Source organism: Theobroma umbraticum, unplaced genomic scaffold (assembly GCF_002168275.2).
Source record: "Theobroma umbraticum cultivar Fairchild unplaced genomic scaffold, ASM216827v3 scaffold_4.1, whole genome shotgun sequence".
NCBI lineage: Eukaryota > Viridiplantae > Streptophyta > Magnoliopsida > Malvales > Malvaceae > Theobroma > Theobroma umbraticum.
The window spans coordinates 5,853,591-5,876,701 of NW_018397258.1; the positions used below are offsets into that span (position 1 = coordinate 5,853,591).

Below are 23,111 nucleotides of genomic sequence, written 5' to 3' on the forward strand. Positions count from 1 at the left end.
ACTAGGAAATGGAAAATCTTATTCTAACTGCGTTTCTATTGGTTTGATGTAAACTCCTGGGAAACCTTTCAAAAAAGGTTAGCTGATAAATGTGGACTTTCCATGACTACACGATAATGAACAGAGAGAAGCCAATGGCTTCCTCTTATGTTCAAAGGACTGCTCTGGAAAAGTAAGACAGTGAAAGCGTCAAACCGACGCACATAGCCAGATAAAGACCAGCCTTGGCATTAAATCAGAGTCCTAATCAGTGGATTTTGACTTCAAGTTTAGTCTTCTTTAATAATAATTTTTGTTAATTAAATTCCTAGCTACCATAATGTACTGGCATCTTTCAAGTTAATCAGTTTATTTGGCGCTAACATCTCAACATCAAGAAAAACTTGTGGCTTAAAGTAACCTTGGCTCCTTTCATCCTATTTAGTGAATGGTGGGGAGGTAAAGAGAGAGGAGGAAGGGGGAATCTAAATCCTACACTACTTATGAAAAAGCCTTCGGTTTCTGTTTCTCCACTGTGAAGAATCTGGAAAGTCAAAGAACCGAAGAACAAAAATTTGAGAATTATTTATAATCATTAGAAAAATGAAAAGATCTAACTATTTATAATCCCGGTTTGTCTATAATACAAAAAAAAATATAAGGTTAAAAACGTAAAAGAACACTAAAGTGACTTATTTACAATAAATAAAATAAGTTTATATTCTTCACTCCCCCTCAAGATGAGTATTATGAATATTAAGAATACTCATTTTGCGCAAAAGTGAATGCAATGGTCTAGGTTGAAGTGCTTTGGTGAAGAGGTCTGCAAGTTGAGACTTTGTTGAAATATATGATGGATCAATTATACCAACAGCTACCTTTTCTCGTATAAAATGATAGTCCATCTCAATATTTTTAGTGCGCTCATGAAATATGGGATTCCGACAAATATGAAGGGCTGATTGATTATCACAAAACAGCTTTACTGCACACGAATGTTCAATATTGAAATTCTTAAGTAAATGTAATAACCAAATCACTTCACAACAGGTTGCTACCATTGCTCAATATTCAGCTTCAGTGGAACTCCTTGCTACTACACTTTGCTTTTTAGCTTTCCAACTTATCAATGAATTTCCCAGCAAGACACCATAACTCGTCACTGATCTTCTAGTGACTAGGCAGCCAGCCTAATCACTATTGTTATATGCTTGTAAACATATATCAGAATCACTGGAAAATAAAATACCTTGACCAAGAGTTGTTTTAAGATATCGTAATACTCTAAAAGTTGTTTGTAAATGAGCTTCACTTGGCTTGTCCATATATTGAGAGTATGTGAACAACATATGAAATATCTAGTCTTGTAAATGCAAGGTATAAGAGTCTTCTAGCCAACTATCTATACACAGTACTGTCTTTCAACTGTTCTTCATCTACAGCCTTGGTCATCTTATGATGATATTCAATTGGTGTAGTCACTTAGGTTAGACCCCAATAAACCATATTCTACTAAAATGTCAAGAGTATATTTCCTTTGACAAAGAAAAATTCCCTTGCTTGATCTTGCGACCTCTAATCCAAAAAAATACTTGAGTTTTCCTAAGTCCTTAAGCTTGAAATTAAAACTCAAGTAATCTTTAACTTCATTAGTGAGATCCTTTTGAGGTGCTGCCAATCACAATATCGCCTACATAAACCAATAAAGCAATGAATTCCCTAGCTTGAGTGTTTTTAGTAAACAAAGAATAGTCAGCTTTAAACTGTTGAAAACCATATCCTAGTAAACAAGTGATAAACTTCGAATTCCACTACCACAATGCTTGTTTAAGTCCATACAATGACTTATTCAACTTACATACTATCTTACCACTTGTAAAACACTCCCCCTGGAAATGATACCCTTATGGCAGCTCCATAAAGACAGTCTCATTCAAATCCCCATTCAAGAAAGCATTATTAATATCAAGCTAAGTAAGAAACCAACCTTTAATGGCTGCCAATGCTAAAACAATCGAACAGTGGTATGTTTCACCACGGGACTGAATTTTTCTTGATAATCAAATCCTGCCCTCTGATTATAACCCTTGGCTACCAATCATGCTTTGTATCTTTCAACAGAACCATCAACATGTAACTTGACTTTGTAGATCCATTTACACCCAATGGCATGAAAATTAGAAGGTAAAGGCATCACTGTCCATGTCTCATTCGCCTTTAAAGCATCTAATTTAGATTTCATAGCCTCCCTCCGTTGAACATGTTTTACAACTTGATGATAATAGGTGGGTTCAGGTATATGAGACAAGGTCACTGCAAAAACTTTATGAGTAGGTGAAAGTTGATTACTAAATAAGAATTTTGTGATGGGATATTTGGTAACAAGATTGGCTTGTGTAGGAAAAGTACAATGATAAACTTTAAGGTATTTTGGTGGGTGCCTTTGTCTAGTACTTTTTCTAAGGTTAAAAGGAGAATTAAAAGATTGTGGTTCTTTAATAGGTAAAACTGTAGGTGCACTCAAATCGGGCAGGTCAGTACTAGAAATAGAATCAGAATTATCAACAACAAGAGCAAGAGAATTATTAACAATAGGACTATCAGCATTATTAACAGAATCTTGTGGAATAGTACGATCAACAGAAAATGTATCTTGAACAACTAGAGGGTGAATAGATGAATGATCAACATGGAAAGAAAGAAATTCCAAATCAGATTGTGAGGCTGATTGATGCTACTGAAAAGGAAATATTGATTCATGAAATATAACATTCCTAGAAATAAAGACATTGTGTAACTAGATCATAAAGCTTGTAACCTTTACTACCTAATGGATACCCTAGAAAAATGCATTTTCTAGCCCTAAGTTCAAATTTCTTTCTATTATGTGATAAAGTTCAACTAAAACATAAAGAACCAAAAACTCTAAGATGTGCATACGAAGGTGGATTATGGAAAAGCTTTTGAAATGGTGTTTGATTGTGTAAAACTGGTGTGGGTACCATAATTATGATATGGGTAGCAACTAAAAAAGCATCCCCTAAAATTTTAAAGGTAAACTAGCTTGAAACAAAAGTGATCTAGCTACAACTAACAGATGCTGATGTTTTCTTTCAACAATGTCATTTTGTTGGGGGGTATCAACACAAGAAAGTTGGAGTACAATTCCTTAGAACTAAAAAAATCAGTAAGATTAAACTCAGAACCATTATTTGAACTTTTTTATTTAATAGAGACATTGATTTGATTTAAAATCAAATTATAAAATACAAGTAAAATCATGGAAACTTCTGATTTATATTTTATTAAAAAAATCCATATAAACTTGGTATAGTCATCAACAGTAGTAAGGAAGAATCTATGTCCTGAAATTATAGACACTTCATATGGTCCTCAAATATCAACATTTATTAGCTCAAAAGCAAATGTAACAGTAGGCATATGAATTAGGAAAGGAAGCCTTTTCTATTTTGCAAGTGGAGAAATGTCACAAAGAAAATTTTTTGGACATGAAACATCAAGAAAATCTATATGAATTTGTTTTATCCTCTAGGGTGGAATGTGCCCTAATCTAAAGTGTCAAATTCAAAAACAGTTGACAAACTATTACAAGTATTAACATAATGAAAAACAACATTTTTTTTCCCTCACTCTAGCACCCTCAGTCACTTTCTAGGAAGTTAGACACTGTATGATGCAGTATGAATCAGTAAAAAATAGATGCTGCCTTTGGCATTTTACTAGTTCATTAACAGAAATTAAATTGAACTTAAAACTTGATACACACAAAACATTTCCTAAAAACAAATTTCCTAACTTTGCAATGCCTATATGAGATACCAAAACATTGATTTTATTTGGTAATTGAACAAAATTATTATGAACTTTCCTATGGGCAGTAAAATATTTCAGATTACAAGCTATATAATCAGTAGCACCAGTATCAAGTATCCAAGCATCATTGTTCAAAAAAGAACACATTGAAGTAGCAACTTTATTCACAAAAGAATATGAATAGGAATCATTAAAGAAATAATGAGCATGATTAGAAAACTTACCTACCATAGTTGAATTCACCAAAGCAGTTTTGCTCTATTAATTTGATGTTGTAGGAATGTCATGATTATTGGTTGATGGCTGTTCATTGATAAAAGACATGAGTTTATGAATTTGATCCTTAGAAAACTAATTTGAGAGATTGAAGCATTTATGCATTCACCCCCAACTTCATCAGTTTGAACTAAGGAAATCACATTGTTTGCAGAATGAGATTAACCATTTCTAACATTAACACTAGATTTGTTCTTAGTGAACTTATAGTCTGCAAGAAAACCAATCAACCAATAACATTTTTTATTTAAGTGCCCTTTTTTTCCACAATGTGAGCATATAAGATCCTATTTCCCCTTTGGTTTTTCACCAGTGACAACTAACATAGCAACAGTCTCACTCAGTGGCTGAGCCATGACATGAAAATTTCATTGATTTTTCTCTCTGAGAACAAGATTATATGCTTCATCCAAAGATGGAAAAGGCTTCGTCATAATGATTTGTGATCGTAAGGCAGAAAAACTATCATTCAATCCATTTAACAATCAAAACACATTGTCTTTAGATATCTGATCAACAAAATCTTGAAAACCTTTACAAGTGCATTTAGGTAATGGACGAAAAATATGAAACTCTTCCTTGATAGAATTTAACTATCAACTGACATATTCTCTTGAGTTATACCACTAAGCGTGTGTTGTAGATTACAAATCCTAACATCATCTGGTAACAAAAATCTTCATTTTAAGATTTTCCAGATTTGAGCTACATTGCTCATATAAAGGCAATGGAATCAATTGATGGAGTTAAAGATTTAAGTATTCAGGCAACAATTAGGTTATTGCATCGTATCCACGGTATGTACAGTTTATCAGTCACTAGAGGTTGAGGAATCGTACCATCAATAAACCCTAGTTTATTGCGAATTGACAAGGCAAGTTACAATGACCTACTCCATGCTGAGTAATTGTTTAAAGTGAGCTTCGACGTGATGGAGACTGAGTCGTGATGATATGAATGATGCACAAAATAGGCAGAATGTGAATCGTCCAAAGGAGATATCGCATGTGCTAAGTCTACTAAGTTGGCCATGGTAAAACAAGCCAAAAAAATCTTTGAAGAAAAGAAATCTTTTTACAAATCAAGAAATTTGTAGATCTATAAAAGAATCCAAGAAGGACAGATTTGAACAAAGAAAAAAAAACAAAACCCTAACGGGATGATTAAAGTTGCAATAAAGAAGAAAAACTAAGAAAGAATCAAGAAAAGAATGATAAATCGGTTGATTGAAAGATGAATCTAAATAGAAATCAAGAAAAATCATATCAAGAACCCAAATCGGTGCTCTGATACCATGTGAAGAATTTGAAAAGTCAGAGAACTGAAGAACAAAAATTTGGGAATTATTTTTGATCATTAGAAAAATGAAAAGATCCAACTATTTATATCGTTGGTTTGTCTATAATACAAAAAAGAAAAATAAAGCTAAAAACGTAAAAGAACACTAAAGTGACTTATTTACAATAAATAAAATAAGTTTATATTCTTCACCCACAAATATTGAGCATTCTTCTGTATCTTTGGTAATCATATTCATATATTAATACAAAATTGCTTGATTTTTCTTAATCCGTAAACTAGATGAAGCTTTCGATAATATCTTAGTTGATTGTCTTCCATTCTAACTCCAGGTTTTTAAATGTGTTGAATTTGGTCGAATGTTTTGTACCAGCTTCCAAGGGTGACTCGATATTTTTAAAAGATAAAGCGTTTAAATATTTAAATAAAACTTTTGTTATTGAAATTAAAAAAAAATACGTTAGTTAGAGATCATTAAAAACAGATTATGTTTATTGAAAATAAAAAAAAATAATTGAGAATTATTAAAATCATGAGAATTGAAAAGTGATAAAAAAAATAAAGATTTATTAAGCATATATTTGAAAAAAATTAAAAAATATGTAATTTTATTAATTATTTTGATTTTTATATAATTTGAAAAGTGAGATAAATAGTTGACAATTAATAGGAGATAAGAAGTGAAAGAGAAAAATATTTAATGAACATTTAATTTAAAAAATATTTTATTAATTATAAAAATATTTTAATTTTTATATATTTTTAATATAATTAATTATATTATATAAAATTATGGGATCTAAAACATTGGTGGCTTTATGGTAAAGTCGACCCCGCCTGCTTTCATCTGTAACATTGCATGGTAATGCCCTTTATTCTTTACAAGTAGTAACAGTTAATCTCTTCGTCCACATCAAACAAACTTAACTACAATTTGGTTTTATTGGATTACCTCTTACAGCTGTTTCACATCAACAAATTCACCTTAACATGCAAATTTTGGGACTTGAGTTTGTACTATCCATCACTCAAGGCGCTTAAATTTCACCAAATCATAAAACATAGAATTCTGTGACGGACAAGATAAATTCAGTCTTCCGCCGTCCTATAATAAGAGGACAAGTAGAAGCTCTGTTACAAATTTAGATTCGTATCAGACTTTACAAGATAAATAGGCCAACATGATCAGCCGCAGGATCCAGAATTCTCAACATAAGACAAGCCTACAAACTTGAAAAAAAAACAGAAGTCCAAAAGGAAACAGCTTACGTATATTCGGGGAAAGGTTGTGGTGGAAACAAAAAAGGAAGAATCCCATCACAAGCTCGTCAAACCGATACGATGTGTGACAACCATAGGTCGCCCGCGCCGGGGAGGTTGACTGACACAGGTGAGCATGAGGGCCGTAGCGATAACTAGTGCTAGCAGAAGTCCCATCAGATCCACGTTCAATTCTATGCAGAACTGCCCCATCTCCGACGGTATGAGAACTTGCTAGCTCCTCTCTTTTTCTTCTTGCCCCAGCGGAGAATTTAGGAGAAAAGAATTGATTCACCTTTAATTTCATGTTGAGGCGGCTCTTGCAATTCTTACTAAGTCAAGTCAGGTATGGAAAATTTGATCGTAGTATTCGCTTTCATTGGCTATATGACTACTTCCGGGAAAATTCCAAAGGTTGTTAGCTGCAAATTCTTGACTTTCCCTGACTATTTACACGACAATGACTAGATGAGAATATAAGCAAATAAACAAATTCAATGACACTGCTATGCAAAATGAAAGTATAGGCATATAGATGGGAGGCTGGGGATTTCTTATTGCAAAGTAAGAGGCGTGAGTTGTGACTATTTTATTTTAAAAGATAAAATAATTTAACTGATATAGTTTGATTTGCATTCTTCACCTTTTAGATGTTATATATCCACCTATCCAAAAAACATCAGATGAACATTAAATTTGTAAATAAATTTTTTTTTAATCAATAATATTTTAAATTAAAAAGATAAATTTGTAACACTAAAATTGAATCTTAACTATAAAAGAAAATACGATTTATCTGGGTTTACACAATTAAAATATTCCCCCTATGTTTCAACATCAATGTCAACGTCCTGGTCGAGTCTCTAAATGTAAAGTTTTGAGGGGCGTGTATTGACATGGGTGCACTACATGCATTTTCTTTGTACCTCATTTAGTATCTGATTGGTTACAGTAACAGTGTGTTTGAATGAAAATAAACAAGCCAAATGTTGGGCTGGGCCCAGTGAGTTCCATGGCAACCCACCAACACCAAGTTCACCAGCAATTACTCGCAAGTCGCAACCATCTACTGCACGTGATTACGTATTGACGTGGCACAAATTTATTGTCCCTGAGACATAAAAAAGGGCAAAAATAAATAGGAGAGTAAATAAACAAATAAATGGACTGCTATGCAAAAGGCAACAAAAATGATGCAGAGCATATATAGTAACTATCATTAGTAGGAATTATTTTGGCAGCCTGGGAGGCCACTTTGTACAATCATGATTCTCTAATTACAGCAACTTGGGGCGCCTCTGTTTCAATACTTAAATAGATTTGGGTCCTCTTTCTTTATTATATTCCGGATCACTTTTTACTGCCCTGAACCCATCATAAGTGTTGATGTCCTGCACACAGGAGCATCAAGAATTTGACTGTGTGTGATATCATGATGAGGGTGAGAAACAGTGAAAACATCTGAGAGATGAAATCAGCAACAATCATAGTAACACAGAACATCATAAATACACCCAACGTGTGCCCACCATCCTCATACTTCATTTTTTTCCCCACTTACTTTCACACGCACAAATGATAAAATCCCAGCCCTTTTACTTGTACCTACTTACTTTGTGAGGCTCCTATTTCCTATATATGTTAAAAGATATTCTAGGTCGGCTATTGGTTGGGGGTTGGGGAAGGTCTTTGTGATAAGTTGTTTTCTGTCTCTAATTAATGTCTGATAAATTAATTCATGAATAGTATTTGGCCTTTTTGATAAATCACCGTGGCTTCTTCATCTTATGCTTAGAGTTATAAAGATGTGGGGATGAAATGAAAGAGCCCAAGGAGGCGGGCGGAGGGCAAGTGGTCATCAGAGAGCAAGTGGTGGTGTAGAAAAGAGAGCGTGAATGAAGCAAAAGTTGTGGACGCTAACCAATGTCACCGAATCTATCACGTGGCGCAACAGTCGAGGCTCATAAATTTGAAGGAAGAAAAATAAAGTGAAAGTTACAATACCTGATCTCAGAAGCTCAGCTGAGACCACCTTTGCCTCCTTTTTCTGATTCTACTGTCTCTGTGAAAACTTTTGGTGTAGAGGAGGTAAATCATTAATGTCTCCACTGTTGCCTTTTGTTTGATTATCATAAGACTAACAGGTTAGATTATATACTATTGGATTGGTTTTTTTTTTTAAAAAAAATGATTGCTCCGTACAAACATATCCTCTAAAAGCCTTCCTGGTTTTCCGCATGCAAAGCCGTTTTTTTCTCTGAAACGATGGGGAAATGAGAAGAAGAAAAAACCAAGTCATTTGGTTTTTTAGCATTTTAGCTGAGAAAGACAGCTTTATTTTGTTGAATTCAAACTCCATGGAAACTTTGAGCCTTTGACGATTAGCTTCGCATGCATTCTCGCAAACTCAAGTCCTGGTGGAAGTGTGTGAGTCTTCAATCATGTTCCAAGTACGAGGTAACAACGATGCCAAAGTTGGTGAATATTGAAATAGCTCAAGGCATGGAGCTTTCGCAACAACCTTGTATACTAGCGTCGGGTTCTCCAATTGACTAAATACATGGCAAGAGACTGTGAAGACCAGCGGAAATGAACTAGTAACATGACCTCAGCCACCCTCTTTGTTTTTCTCTCTGCTTCTAGGAAATAACATGATAACCTAAGACAGACACTGGCTCCTAGATGCCTCCGTGGTTCAAAGGCGAATATAAAATACAAGGGGAAGAAATACCAGCGCATACAACAATAAATGGCAGATGGTGGTATTTGAGGCCTCTTTCAGCTGAGGCTGACAGAAATCTAAATGCCATACCAGGTGTGTGTACTCAAATTAGTTACTTGCCGACCGCACAAGTAGGGATTCGGAACTAATTCTTTTCATTATAACTTTGAAAAGACAGCTTGTAAACGATTAAATCACTAGCTATCATCACAAATTTATAGATTAACAAATGCAATCTGCCATGACGTGGACTTATCTGATAGTGATGAAACCAACAAGTAAATGCTAGATTTCAAGGAAGCAAGAGCTGGAAAAACCTAAGAGCAACTGAAGCGCAATTCTAACATCATGAGCATGATAATAAAAAGGAGGCCTTGAACACTTTGAACTTTTATTACTCCAAAAGGCTAACAATGACACAATTACGTCCACAAGATAATTACTACCCCGAAAAAGGTGATACAAATGCATAAACATACAAAAGTCTGCAAATAGTATTCATGGTAACTATGGGGAAACAAATAAAACTCTGATTAATACACAATAGCTGGAGTTTTCATCTCTTTATTAATCATTACTTGGTATCCGTTAGCTCAGCCAAGAGTAAAATGAATGGCAATCGAGCTCTCAAGCCTTGTATACCCTCCAAATTATGTTCCCACTCCCATCATTCTGCAATTATATTACGCTACATAAAATTAAATCAGGAACGATGAGTAGCATAAGGAGCGTGTACCTGATATATCCTTCTTGAGATCAAATGAGCTTTAACATGTTACCTAAATTCACAGGGGATATCTCAAGAAAGCCTCAATGCAGAATCTTCATCATCCATCGTCCAAACATATGGAGGCATGTCAAATCTTGGCCCAGCAACAGACCTATATATGTAGAGCTTCTCAACTGGGCAGCTCTCTGGTCTTGAATCTGGAGGTCCACTCTCATCTATAACTTCAACATTCAACCTGGGCATCTTCTGACCTAGCAGCTTACATGCTCCGAAACTCACAGAGCAAGAAGACATCCAAAGGGATCGCATTGTCTCCAGCTTTGCAGCATTGGCCAAAAGAGCCTTGTCCCCAAAGGGGCAGTCCCTAATCTCCAGTTTCCGGAGGCTTTCACACCCAGAAAGCACATGATGGAGTCCCAAATCACTATCTCCTGCAAAAGCCACAGACAACATCTCTAGCTTTTTAGCGTATGTCCCAATATATTCAAACACACGATCAGTGAGGAGACCAGAAAGGGAAAGGCGCCTGAGATCCCTGCAATGCTGTACAATGGCTCCAAAACCAACATCAAGTGGCTCAAGGGTCACGTAATCAGGTTTTCTTGGCGCAATTATACAAAGACGAAAACGGGTCAAGTTTGGACGGTTCTGGGCAATATTGACCAAGGCCGAATTAGTCATTTGGTGGCAGAAGTACAAAACTGACTGCAGCTTAGGACAACCCAAAGAAACGGCAACAAGGCCCTGTTCTGTCAAGGATACATTCGGTTCTGCACCATATGGATCAGATGGAAACACCCGTAATTCCTGTAGGTCCTTGCAACTAGATGCAAGTGCTTCAAGGCCAGTATCTTCAATGTAATCAAGTACCTGTAAGCATAACCTTCCTTAGCTGTAGTAAAGATAATAAACAGAGACAAGTATTCAGAAATAGGCAGAGAAGCAAGATCCAATCAGTTACCCAAACATGTTATGGGACCAGTTAAAATGGGATCCTAGGACCACTTAAAAGTTCACAATATATTTAGGGTTGCAATTAACTCCGGCTAGTGCTCAATCTTTAAATTATAGATAGTAAGTCAAATGCAAAGGAGCAGCACTAACAAAAAGATTAAAAAAAAATGATACCATAACAAGCTTACCAATAGGCGCTGCAAACTTGGACAGTGGCAAACCAGCTTTATAAGATCAGAACTTTGTATAGTAGCGTAGCTCAAGTTTAATGACGATATTCTAGAACAGACAGAGTAAATAGCTGGAAGGTAAGCTGGGACCACATCCCAAAACCCAGACAAGCTCCTCAGCTCTTTGCAACTAGAAAAAGCTCCAGCCAAATTTGAGAAGACATCTGGTCGTAGCTCAGCTGCATAGGTACCAGTGCCAAATTCAACAAGCTGTGGTGCACGACGTAATATATTGGCAATTTTATCAAGCGGCACTGCACGGTTGAGCTGAAGTGTCCTCAGGTTGGTACATCTACCTACCAAACGCTCTAAGGCTGAGAAGCTAACTTCGTCAGATCCTAAGCAAGAAATATTAAGAGACACCAGGGATGTATACGTCTCAGGAAAATGGCTGAGCCAATGCCCACTCAAATCATCCACTTCACTCTCCCGCAAGTCCAGCTCTTTCAGATTCCTACCTCAGCAAGCAGAGTGCATAAAAATAACAAACAAGACACAAAAAGGAATAAAAACAACAATTTGTATGTAGAAAAACCGCCAAATCAAATACTACAATAGTTTTATTAAATTAAATCCAAGAATGAAACATAGGCAATCAAGAACATCAAGGTTGTTGAACAAAATTGAAAGTTCAACAATGTCATTTTCATTGAAAACGACCAGACTACCACGCTAGAGTTACTTTCTTTTTTACAATTGAACTTGCAAGAAAAGAAACTTAAATATTCTTTACGTGTCTGATTGCTCAGTCAACCATAACCATCACCAAACAAGAAAATATAGTTTCTCCAATATAAAGAATCCAGAAATTCCAAGACGGGATTAACATAACATAAACATTTACAGCTCTCTAACAAACAAAATGGAGCAAATAAAAGAGAAAAACTAAGGGAAAAAAAAGACCATCAGAATCTTCAGTACCAGCTTGGAAAATTATCCCTCCAACCCCAAATCAACAAAAGTTTACGAAAGATATTCATCATTTATGACAATACCAAGAGAGAAGGAATCTGGTTAAAGAGCAAGAAGAAATCCACATTCCCAAGAAGCAACCATCGAAAATCTGAATAAAAAAAAAACCTCCCAAAACGAATCTTTCGATGACGAACAAAACAAGGTATCATATAGGTGAAAAGAAGAACAAGTGGTTTTGGCTAGGTTTCCCACATTAGACATTCTTAAAAAGAATAAAAAAACGAGCCTATCTCAGATCTGATAAAAGCAAAAGCAGAAAAACAAAAAGAAGACAACTAAGTCCAGAAACAATGCTTCAAATCTACAAGTAATGCTTTCGATCAGTTTTTCCAATCAATTTGCATTATAAGACATTTAAACCAAACAAAAATCTACCCTTTCTTAAGACATCTAAAACCAGAATGAAAACTACTCCATTAAGAAAAATGTAGCTAAAACCGAACAAATTGGAGTTAAGCTCAACTCCCAAAAAGATCCAAACTTGAAAACTTTTATTTTTCACTACAAAAGCTAAAAAAAATCTCCAAATATAGGAGAAAAGAGTTAATCAAACTCACTTGCAACTAGCAGCAATGGCAGCGAGTCCATCAGTTGAGAACCCTTCGCAAAAAGAAAGCACCAACACTTTGAAATTCTTAAACGACTTAGCAATAAGCTCCAAACTTTCATCCGTGACGACCATCCGTTTAAGCCGAATCTCTTCGAGCCAAGGATAGGCGGCGGCCATCTCCACGATCCACGGAAGGATGTAACCGCCCCAACCGTCCGGTACCAGATTGAAGTCCGCAAAGGTGCGGTTTCCCTTTCAGTTCGACGGATCTAATTTCCGGAACCGTCTGATCACCATCCTAGGGCTCACGGCGTAACAGTTCCCGATGAATATCTTCCTCCGACACCACCGTTCGATCTCGTACCACGATTTGCACACCATCGATACCGCGTTTCGGTCTTTATCTGATTGTATGAACGAGAAGACATGCTCCAGCACCTCATCAAGAAACGAATACGCCATTTTCTCTGCTGATTAATGAAAACTCGAAAAGGAAAACAAAACACACACAAAAATGAGACCTTTTGATTGAAAAGATGAAAAAAATTCCCTTTTTTTTGCTGTTTGGTTTCGCTTAAATTTGCGTTTTGTTAAGCTATTGAGTTCGTTTTTAGATCTGAAACGCCATTAACGAAGCTTATAGGGAGCTGAGAGGTTGAAGCTGAAGAGAGAGAAAGTGAAGTGAAAGACATACACAAGAGAGGATAAGGATTTTTATTTTTGTGTTTGGAAGAAGGGTTAGATTTTAACCATGGTTAAATAAGTCATGTGATAGGTAGAGGAAGGAAGAGAGGGGGTTTCAAATTTTTTTGTGTGGGCATCTGATGGACGTTTAGGATAGAGACACGTGGTGCGGAAGAGATGTGGGCCGTACGATAGGCGGTGGGAGGGGGAGATCTTATCCGTTGGCGACGAAGAGGAGCCGCAGAAAACGGGTGTATGTAAGAGAGTGTGGAGGCAGAGGTGGGCGACAGTTTGGGGAAATATATCGTAAGGGAGAGGGACGAGATATTGGGGCAGCTAGCGAAGGTCCAAGACGGGAAAGGAGCTGATAAAGTGTTATTATGTACAGGGGAGAGTGGTGGTGCAAGGAATCTCATGATTCGCGTAGCACGGCTGGATCTGAGGGATCGGATATTGCGGGGACCACAAGAAAGGGGTTAAAAATAAATTATGAGGAATGATCTGATGTGAAATCTGGTTACCATGACATCATGGCCGTCCAATCATATTCAACTGTTGCATTCAAAATATCACGCTATCATTCACCCCTCGAACTGCACTCCCATTTATTCATCTCCAACGGCCTTGATTCATTTTATTTCATTATTATTGATGATGATCATCATCATTTTTATCCAAACCGAAAACAAAAAATGAAAATCCCTTCGAAGTAAAAATATATTTCAAAACAGAAAATAGCAGTTTTTCTTCTGTAATTTTGTTATCTCATATTCAAAAAAAGGGGTGAGTCCGGAAAAATGAATAAAGTACAAATAGTGCACGATGCATCTTCATCAAGACCGTCAGATCAGGGCCCTTTTTCACAGTGTACGGACGAATTACACAGAACCCAGAAAAAAGTTCGCCAAGTAATAAATATTTTTCCCGCAAATGGTAAAAAAAACTTAATATTTTTTGGAAAGAAAATTAAAAGAAAAGGTTAACGCGTCCCCACAATTACCTCTTGTTGCACGTACATGGCATCAGAGAAAATAATTGATTCTTAACTGTCCTCCGAGATGACGAAAATATCCCTCATCCGACCGCAAAATTTGCCCTTGGCTTTTCATGAATGGGAAGGGTAGTGTTGTCAGTTCGTGAAAAGGACATGGTATTATGGGGTTGCACTGTCTCGGCATGGAGTCCATAGAGCTGTCCTTTTTATGTCGATAAAGCTAAGAGAAGTTAAAAACCTCAACGGCCCCGATTTCAAGTTGGTGAAAGGAAAGATCTGAATCGTTGGATGGCGTCCTCGGGTAGGCGGCCTTATCGATAGCAACCGCAAAAGCTTGTCTCTACTTGTGCCATACTGAAGAGGGCAAACAAAGAAACTCTCTTCAGTTTCTTGTTAATGAAATTTTTTGTAAAACTAATTTCTGAATATTTTGCTCAGAAATTTAGGTAATAACTTGTTTAATACAATTGAATCCCATAAATAATGAGGGAGCTGAGTTGTCCTGCACGTAAAGCTGATTGTTTAATCGGAAGAAATCGCGATTAAGATTAAACAAATGATGATTAATTTAATAGTAGTTGATTATTAAGCCCACGCACGGTTCTCCGGGAATCTCTCGTCCCCTCGAGTGGGGATGGCTTGGACTTTGCTGTACGCTCGGTAGCGATACCGCCCACCTGTTTATTTTCAAAATGTTTTCGGAAATCGAATGAGATTAACAAGTAACAGAGAAGGAGTGACTTGTTCATTAAGAAGATATTGAGTTGTTTAATGCGATGATTATATTAAAGACTTTGCTATAATGTTTTTGGTCCTATCATTAAACAGTCTATAACCCTATATAATCTTTTTTTTTTCATATATCGTACCAACTTAATTATATAGTTAATCCTTCGCACGTGAAGCGCTTTATCCAACGTTGAGGGTCGGAGAAAAAACATAAAATAAATGCGCGACGAGGTTTGCTAGCATTGACGGAGGAGCGAAATCCATGCAGGCACGGATATCGCATTCGCAAGTTGCGGAGATTAATGAGATTTAACTTTTCATTCTGATGTATCATTTTATATGTATAATTTCTATTTCCGAAAGAGAGAGAAATCTATATGAATGCCTTTCAAATGACGTATATGATGTGGGGGAGTGGAGAGGAGAGGAGAGGGGGAGTGAAAAGCTCAATTCTCATCAACGACGGTTGTACAGAGGGCCAATAATTGCTGGAGATCGGTAGCGGTGACAATGAAGTTAAGCATTAATGGTGTTTCCAACTATGGAGTCCTTGATGACAAAGTTCAACAATATGCATTTACTGATGGATTCTGAGTACCTCCCCACCCCCATCTGTCAATACATGTATCAACTTGAAAATGACATTCAAGCAACGAAATATTTTTTGACACTGCCCCATAAATTCAATGCGCTTCCTCTCTTTCCCATATTGCCAATTTATTTTGACAACAATACTTCCTGCTTATACTTATACCAAATATTAATCATGCCCCCAACAACACAAGATTCAACTTGTCACTTTACTATGCATTTATCATTCGATGATCAATAAATACTTGTTAATGCTTTCCCATGGATCACCAACATTTTTATATTTTACTTTTTGTTTTTTTATTTTACTTTATAATAATAATTTCAAAAGCAAACAGCAAGCAATAATAATTGTACATTTATATGGTAGGGACAGTGTGATTTAATTATTTACATTACTCCCATACCCCTTATATGCAACTAACTTAGATTTAATGTTAACAATCTTACAATTCGGTGAAGAGAAGCATAGGGCAAAAAAAGGTATGATTATTGAAAAAATTCTTGAATTATTTAATAAATTTTAAATAAATTTCCATTGTGTTACAATGTTCAATCAAATTTTTATATTTTATTTTACATTAAATAGATTTTTAAAATTACTAATTGACTAATTGTCATTAGTTAAAATACTACTTGTCATTTTATTCTAATCGAGTATTGACGTGGATAGTGAAAAATATCATATAATTAAATCATCATATCACATCAATATCAAATATGATATATCAACGTTATGACACATAATGATATGTTATATTTTAACTAAAAATAATTAATCAATTATTAATTATGAAAACTTACCATATTCAAAATAATAACATAAAAATTTATTTGAACTAAATAAGAAAATGAATTTATTTAAATTTTTCTACAAATTTAAAGTTTTTAAAGTGTTATTTAAAAAAATTCAAGGATTGATCATGAATTTTTTTAAGGAAAAGGAGCTTGTCTGAAAATAAAATAAAATAAAAGGAAGTAAGTAAGCCAATAGGCACCGCTTCATAGATACGAAGAAGTTTAAGAATTATTTTTCACAAAAAGAGAATAATAATAAATTGTCACTTTATTGTAAACCATGCGTCCACGACTCTTTGGCGCATTAAATGATATAAATCATAATATAAAATATATATGCTACACGTGATGGAAAGCTAAGTTCGATTATGTTAATGTTATTTTTGTTAATGGCCCTAATTAGTGGAAGAGTCTTTCACCGTGCTTTCATATCTCATAAATAATTATATTAAATTGTTAAGAGAAAAGACAACTTTAACCTAATTTCATTTTCAATCATAAAAAGAAAATTCTCATCTAGTGCTAGTAGTGAGAATTGAACAACTTTTTACACTTTGATATTATAAGTTTAATTGAATTCCAACTAACTAAACAGTCACTAATCAAGTTTTAAACTAAATTAAAAATTAAACTAAAATCGCAATTGGAAATTGGAAGGGATTAATATTTTATAGACAAGTAATTAAATTTTTAAACTCCACTGGTGAGATTAAAAATATTGTCACATATTTGTTTAATTTTAAAAATTTCAAAAAAAATAAAATAATAATCCAATTAAAATATGTTAAAATTAATTCAATTTCATCCAAGTTAATTTCAGCTTATTTGCCAAGTGGCTAATTGGTGGGGCCAATTAGTATAAACTAGGATGCGATGTGGTAGAGCTTTTGTTGACCACAAATGGAGAAGAAAACAAAAGATAGAGAGGGGAGGGGGCACGCACTTGAACCTACTGTATTTTGATGGCTCCCACTCTGGGGAATCTTTACAAAAGCTAATGTTATCATTGACTGATTATATAACCATCGAAAAATTTCAAAGGTTACAATCATCAAAGTAGGAACGTTTCAAGGTTAACAACAAACATAAATATCAATAAGGAAAAAGGCAGAGATGATTAGATTATTCTATCCAACTAATCTTGATTTTACTACCATATATATCATTGCCTAAAATGTAACGCTGTGTTTTAAGTAGAAGTCTCTTCCCAAGGTGTGTGGTTTTTGGAGGGTAGGTGCTTTGGCTTTACGCAATGTCCAAAAGGTAGATGGGAGTTGGTAACCACAAGCGTTTACCCAATTATTGGGAGAACCCATTGTGATGGGTATTGGTTTGAATTGGAAGTTTGGAACTTAGAATTGTTTATATCCCCACCACTACAAATACTGCTCCCAAAAGCCATGTGGCTCTACCCAATTCCCTTTTCTACTTAATTTTTAAAATATTACTATGTTTTCAAGTAACACCACAATGATTACAACTTCATATATTTAATTTTAAATGTTTTAATATTTAATTTTCTAAATAATATATATATAATGTTAAGAACAACTCTCCCTTTAAATAATTTAAATTACATTGGATTTTCATATGTAGATTTTATTTCATACGGCGATTGTTTTTGTTTGATAGGTGGGGCGGGGTAGTTATGCTATATAGTTACCTCGTCCCTCTCCAGTCCCGCTTATACTATTATTCTATTTATACCCCTGTGACTAGTATCTATGTATTTATAGATTTTTAACTAGTTAAATTTAAATATTTATGTTGATTTTAAAACGTTGAAACTTATTATGATTGGAATTTATATTTTATTTTATTTTATTAATTCTTTAAAATTATATCAAGTTTGGTATATTAAAATTTGTATCAGACACTTTTGTTTATTTAAAATTATGATAGTTTTATATATTATCATGTAAATTGGCATGTAAGATTTACCAAAAAATAATTAGTAATAATAAGATGAAAGTATATTTATCACATGAAAGAAATGGCTTAATAATACATGTTGCAAGTGCCACATCCCTTTATACATGTTTTGCTTTCACCAACTATCGGGTGCAATGGATTTAATGACATAGTTTTATGAGACCGAACTTTGTAATAGTGACATCAAACCACTAAACACTTCTCGATGAAAGATAGAATAATCTTCTTACAAGGTTTTTGCAATGATCTATTTAGATAAAAAAGGATTAATATCAAAACTAGTTGTCTTTTGTTGTATATTGAAATGATCTCAATCTTGGATATTTATAACAAATTTTCTCTCGAGATATATATTTAATTGGTGGTTATTGGACCGATTTTCCTTTTCAATTATAATTATGAAGAATATACCTTTTGAACGCCAATAAGTTCCATATATGAGCAATTCTTTATGATACAAAGATAACTTTTTGAAAAAGTTTAAACACTTTAACTCTAAAATAATCATGTAAATTTGAAATTCAGATTTTTTTAATGCTAATCTACTAACCCTTTGAAATTTTTTAGATTTTTAACTAATATTCGATTTATTTAGTCTAATTAGTTGACTAACATGCTTTAGAACCAAATTTTTACTCTTGAGTATTACCACTAATCGACTATTTGAAGGTTTTAACCAAGTAATTAAGTCTTGATATCTTTTCAATTCGTCTCTGCATCATTGGTAGTTAACTAACAAAAAGATTTAGACAATTAACAATTCATAATTTTTCACTTTATCTACTATTTTATCAAATCAATTGAACTTTTTAAACGGATCAAATTTTGTGTATATTTATTAAGTGTTGATCTTGCATGAAGAAGATGAGTACCGCTTTGTGCAAGGCCGGCTATATTTAGTTTCTCTTGAGGCCTCCTTTTGTACCCAAAAAGAAAGGAATTTTGGGGTTCCTTTTGCTTGCATTGACCTCGTTTTCTTTTTCTTTTTTCTTTTCGTGTGTGTTTTGCTTAAATCTTCTATTCTTACGTAGGGGCAGAGCCTCCTTATGGAATGGGGGGTCAAATTTTCAAATTTTTTTTACATACTTAATAATTTTTTTAAAATTTTTTTTAATAACCCTCCTAAAATAAATTTTTATTTAATAATTAATACAAATAAAGTTTATCAAAATAATTTCATATGCTTTACTTAATTCTAAAGTTTTGTTATATTTTTTTAATTTATATTATTATTTATTTTTATTTTATTTACTCATATGTTCTAAGTCTTTATAATTTTTTTTTCATAAATTTAGATGAATCATCAATCATATTTTTTTTATTACGTCATATGTGGATTATATCTTCTACTTGTCATGTTCTTCTTTTTTCTATTATGTGAAGTTTATTTTCTATGATTTTAATCTTTAAAAATAAATAAATTATTAAGTAATTCTCAAATTTAAATTGCAATGTTATACTGTTGCTTAGAATTTCATAAATATATTATTTTTTCTTTAAAATAATCAATGTATTCTAATATGTATATTGTAAACTTTAAGTAACAAGGATATACATATAAATTGACAAAATGAAATACTTGAATTTCTTTCGATACAATTTTATTTATTATATTTATTTTTAATGGCTTTCAAAATAATTTTTTATTTAATAATTAATTTTATTCTTCAAACTATTTGATAAAATTAGAGTCATTATAATTAGTATATTGTTAGTTAAGCCTAACAAATAAATTCTAAACTAATATGTTAAGCCTATCAAATTTATAAAAAAATAAAAGTAAGTCTATTAATCTAAATCCATTAAGTATTAATATAAATTTAAGCATATCATAACATATTATATCTTAACAGTCCAATCTAATAGCCAATCATAGTATATTATATCTCAATAGTTGAATCCAATAACTTAATATGTTAATTAACAATTTAAAAGGTAAATAAAAAATAAAAAAAGAGTTAGGATACACACAGTAATTCATTTAAGTTTGAAAAATTATTTTCTCTTATATTCTTACACACAAAGGGTGAGAGATACATTTTCTATAATTTCATTCAATCATATATATATAAGTGACACAATTATTACTGTTAATGTATATTTTTTATATGTTCAATATCTTTTAAATTTTATTTAATATTTTAAATAAATAATAATTAAAATATATATAAATTTCTTTTTAACTCTTTAATGTATTTTCTGTTTGACCTTTTTTTTGAAAATGCTTTACTTCCGTCCTTTCGTAAGGTAGATTTTCATGTCTAAGGTGCGAGGAAGAGAAAAAGAATGACATGCGACTTGGTAAATCTTTTTGGTTAATTAAATGTTAAAAATTAAGTATTTATTTTTAAAAAATTTATAAAATTATTTATTAATTGAAGTTGGACAGCATATGATTCATTTCAATCGTACAGGACTTATATAGCCTTAATAAGGACATACAGGGAGGTATGTAATTCTTGTAAGATAATGAAGTGTAATACAAGAAAGAAGAAAGTAGTATTAACAATAAGATCTACAAATCATAATGGAAAAACATATGCAGTTTGACTAATACAGTAAACATGAATAAATTTTGTATGATAGAAATGCATGATTACGCCTGCATGTGACACGCAGGACTAGTTGTAGGGAAAGCCTTTGATCATATGAATATTTTCGAGGATAGATAATATTTTTGACTTCCGGTGGAGAAAATGACATTATTCACTAGATCAACTCATAAAACTTTACCTTTTTCAAAAAATAAAAAAAAACTAATAAAACTTTACGTATATATAGATATATTATATGGCTGGCACTATCAACGAAAGAATATCTTTTATTTTGATTTTTTGTGAAACGATAGATTATAATAATTTGTCATATGCATCCCAGCTTTTTCTTTTGGCATTTTCAGACCACTAATTTGCATGAAGTCTAGACAAGGCAGGTCCTTTTCACATAAACATCCAACATTACATCCCTCTTACTCTTTAATCTTTCCCAGTCTATTTCTTTTTTTTTATTATATATATTTAGGCCATGTGTATATGTACAATTATCTACGTATGCATGTATACAAATTAAAATTATTTTTTAATTTGCGAGTTATTATTTATTGCTTTCCAAGAAAAGCAATGACTTAATTGATTTCTACAAAGCGATAGCTCACCTTTTCTACTCTTTTCTTCGTTCTTTCACAACAGAGAGATGTAACATCAAGCATCTTGTATATAATAAAAGAAAACAACGGAAATTTGTACTAGAGTGTTAACATACTAGTGATTTCACATAAAAACAGAGATATTTGTGTTTTGGGTGCTATGCATCAAATTAAAATTAAAAATGAAAAACAAAAGCCCTAGCAAAATTTTATTGAGAATAAAGTTAAAAAATGAACAGTTAAAAATCCAAAATGTACTGTACTAGGACGAATACGCCCGCTCTCTAAACTGGAGGCGTCAAAATAAAAGAGTTACTGATATACCTAAGCGCGGAGTAAAAACAAAAACCCGAAGCGGTTAGAAGCCCAAGGAGTGTAGGCACCCTGCAATGGAACAAAAACTGGCTCGACTTTTACTTAGAGGGCGGCCAAAGCCTGGCCCCCTACTGCCGCCCCTGCACTGTCCTATCAACCCCAGCGGTGTGAATAGGGACACCCAACTTTTTCCCCTTCCCTTGCTCTTTTGCTCGCACCCGACTTAACCCCTTCTTTAGGCTTTAAGCCTCGGACCAAGGCTTTTTTTTTGGCCTTTTTCTTAATAAAAAATGTTAGAAAAATTGTTATTATTGCATGTTAGTTTTATTATTTTTTATTCTTTTAATATTTTTTTGGTATTTATTTTAACTTTTTATTTACTTTTTATATTGTATATTTTATTCTTTTTTTAAAAAAATAAATTAGATGGAATTTTTAAAGCAATACTTATTTTTAAAAAAATAAAATATATTTTTCCAATATGATCTTCTATTAATTTTAAATAAAATACCTATTTGATTTTTTTTCGTTGAAATTTATAATTAAAAATATAAAATATTTCTCATTTTAAAATTTTATGTAATTTAAAAATAAAAGTTGAATTGGAAGCTAAAAATATGGTATACACGTAAAGAAAGAAATATATATATATAAAAAAAAGTGCTTTACAAAAGTACCAGGCCCCCTGAGCAATGACATGATGATCACCGACAGGCGACAGCGACGTGCGTGGCCTCATTTGATTCGCCACCTCCTCTTCTCTTCCATTCTTATAAAATGATCTCCTCGCAGTTTGACTGCGGTTTTTGTTCTTGTTTATCTATGGTAATTATAGTTTTATCAGGGAAAGAAAAAAGGCGTAGAAAACGTGCGGAAATTACCCTTTGTCACGCGATTTCAGAAGACCATGTTGCTTGCAAAGTTGGGGATGTTACCTGATTTCTGGCGCTATCACATTAGAACCGTAGTACTAGAAATTTCTATAATTGAAATGAAGATGGCGAGATGAGTGGGTATTGTTTGTTGTGGCGTTGGGTTCACCGATTAGCTTTGACTTGTTTGCATGGGACAGCTTTTATATATATATATATATATATATGTGATTCAAAAGAAT

At 33.4% G+C, this 23,111-nt stretch overlaps 1 protein-coding gene across 1 annotated transcript; it reads right to left on the reverse strand.

The window, feature by feature from the left end:
• Positions 1-9,725: 9,725 nt before the first annotated feature.
• LOC110413235 (protein TRANSPORT INHIBITOR RESPONSE 1-like) lies at positions 9,726-13,814 on the reverse strand. The gene is made up of 3 exons (XM_021424006.2): positions 12,817-13,814; positions 11,243-11,738; positions 9,726-10,970 (listed from the first exon to the last, which is right to left on the reverse strand). Exons 1-3 carry the CDS (start codon positions 12,984-12,986, stop codon positions 10,170-10,172), a joined length of 1,467 nt encoding a protein of 488 aa, XP_021279681.2. The 5' UTR covers positions 12,987-13,814; the 3' UTR covers positions 9,726-10,169.
• Positions 13,815-23,111: the final 9,297 nt, after the last annotated feature.

What these genes read in the sequence shown, in the direction of transcription:
- LOC110413235 (XM_021424006.2), bottom strand. Translation starts at nt 12,986, where the DNA reads ATGGCCGCCGCCTATCCTTGGCTCGAAGAGATTCGGCTTAAACGGATG. An exon ending in GCCATTGCTGCTAGTTGCAA is followed by an intron (nt 11,739 to 12,816) that starts GTGAGTTTGATT and finishes TTGCTGAGGTAG; the next exon opens with GAATCTGAAAGAGCTGGACT. An exon ending in CAAGTTTGCAGCGCCTATTG is followed by an intron (nt 10,971 to 11,242) that starts GTAAGCTTGTTA and finishes TTATGCTTACAG; the next exon opens with GTACTTGATTACATTGAAGA.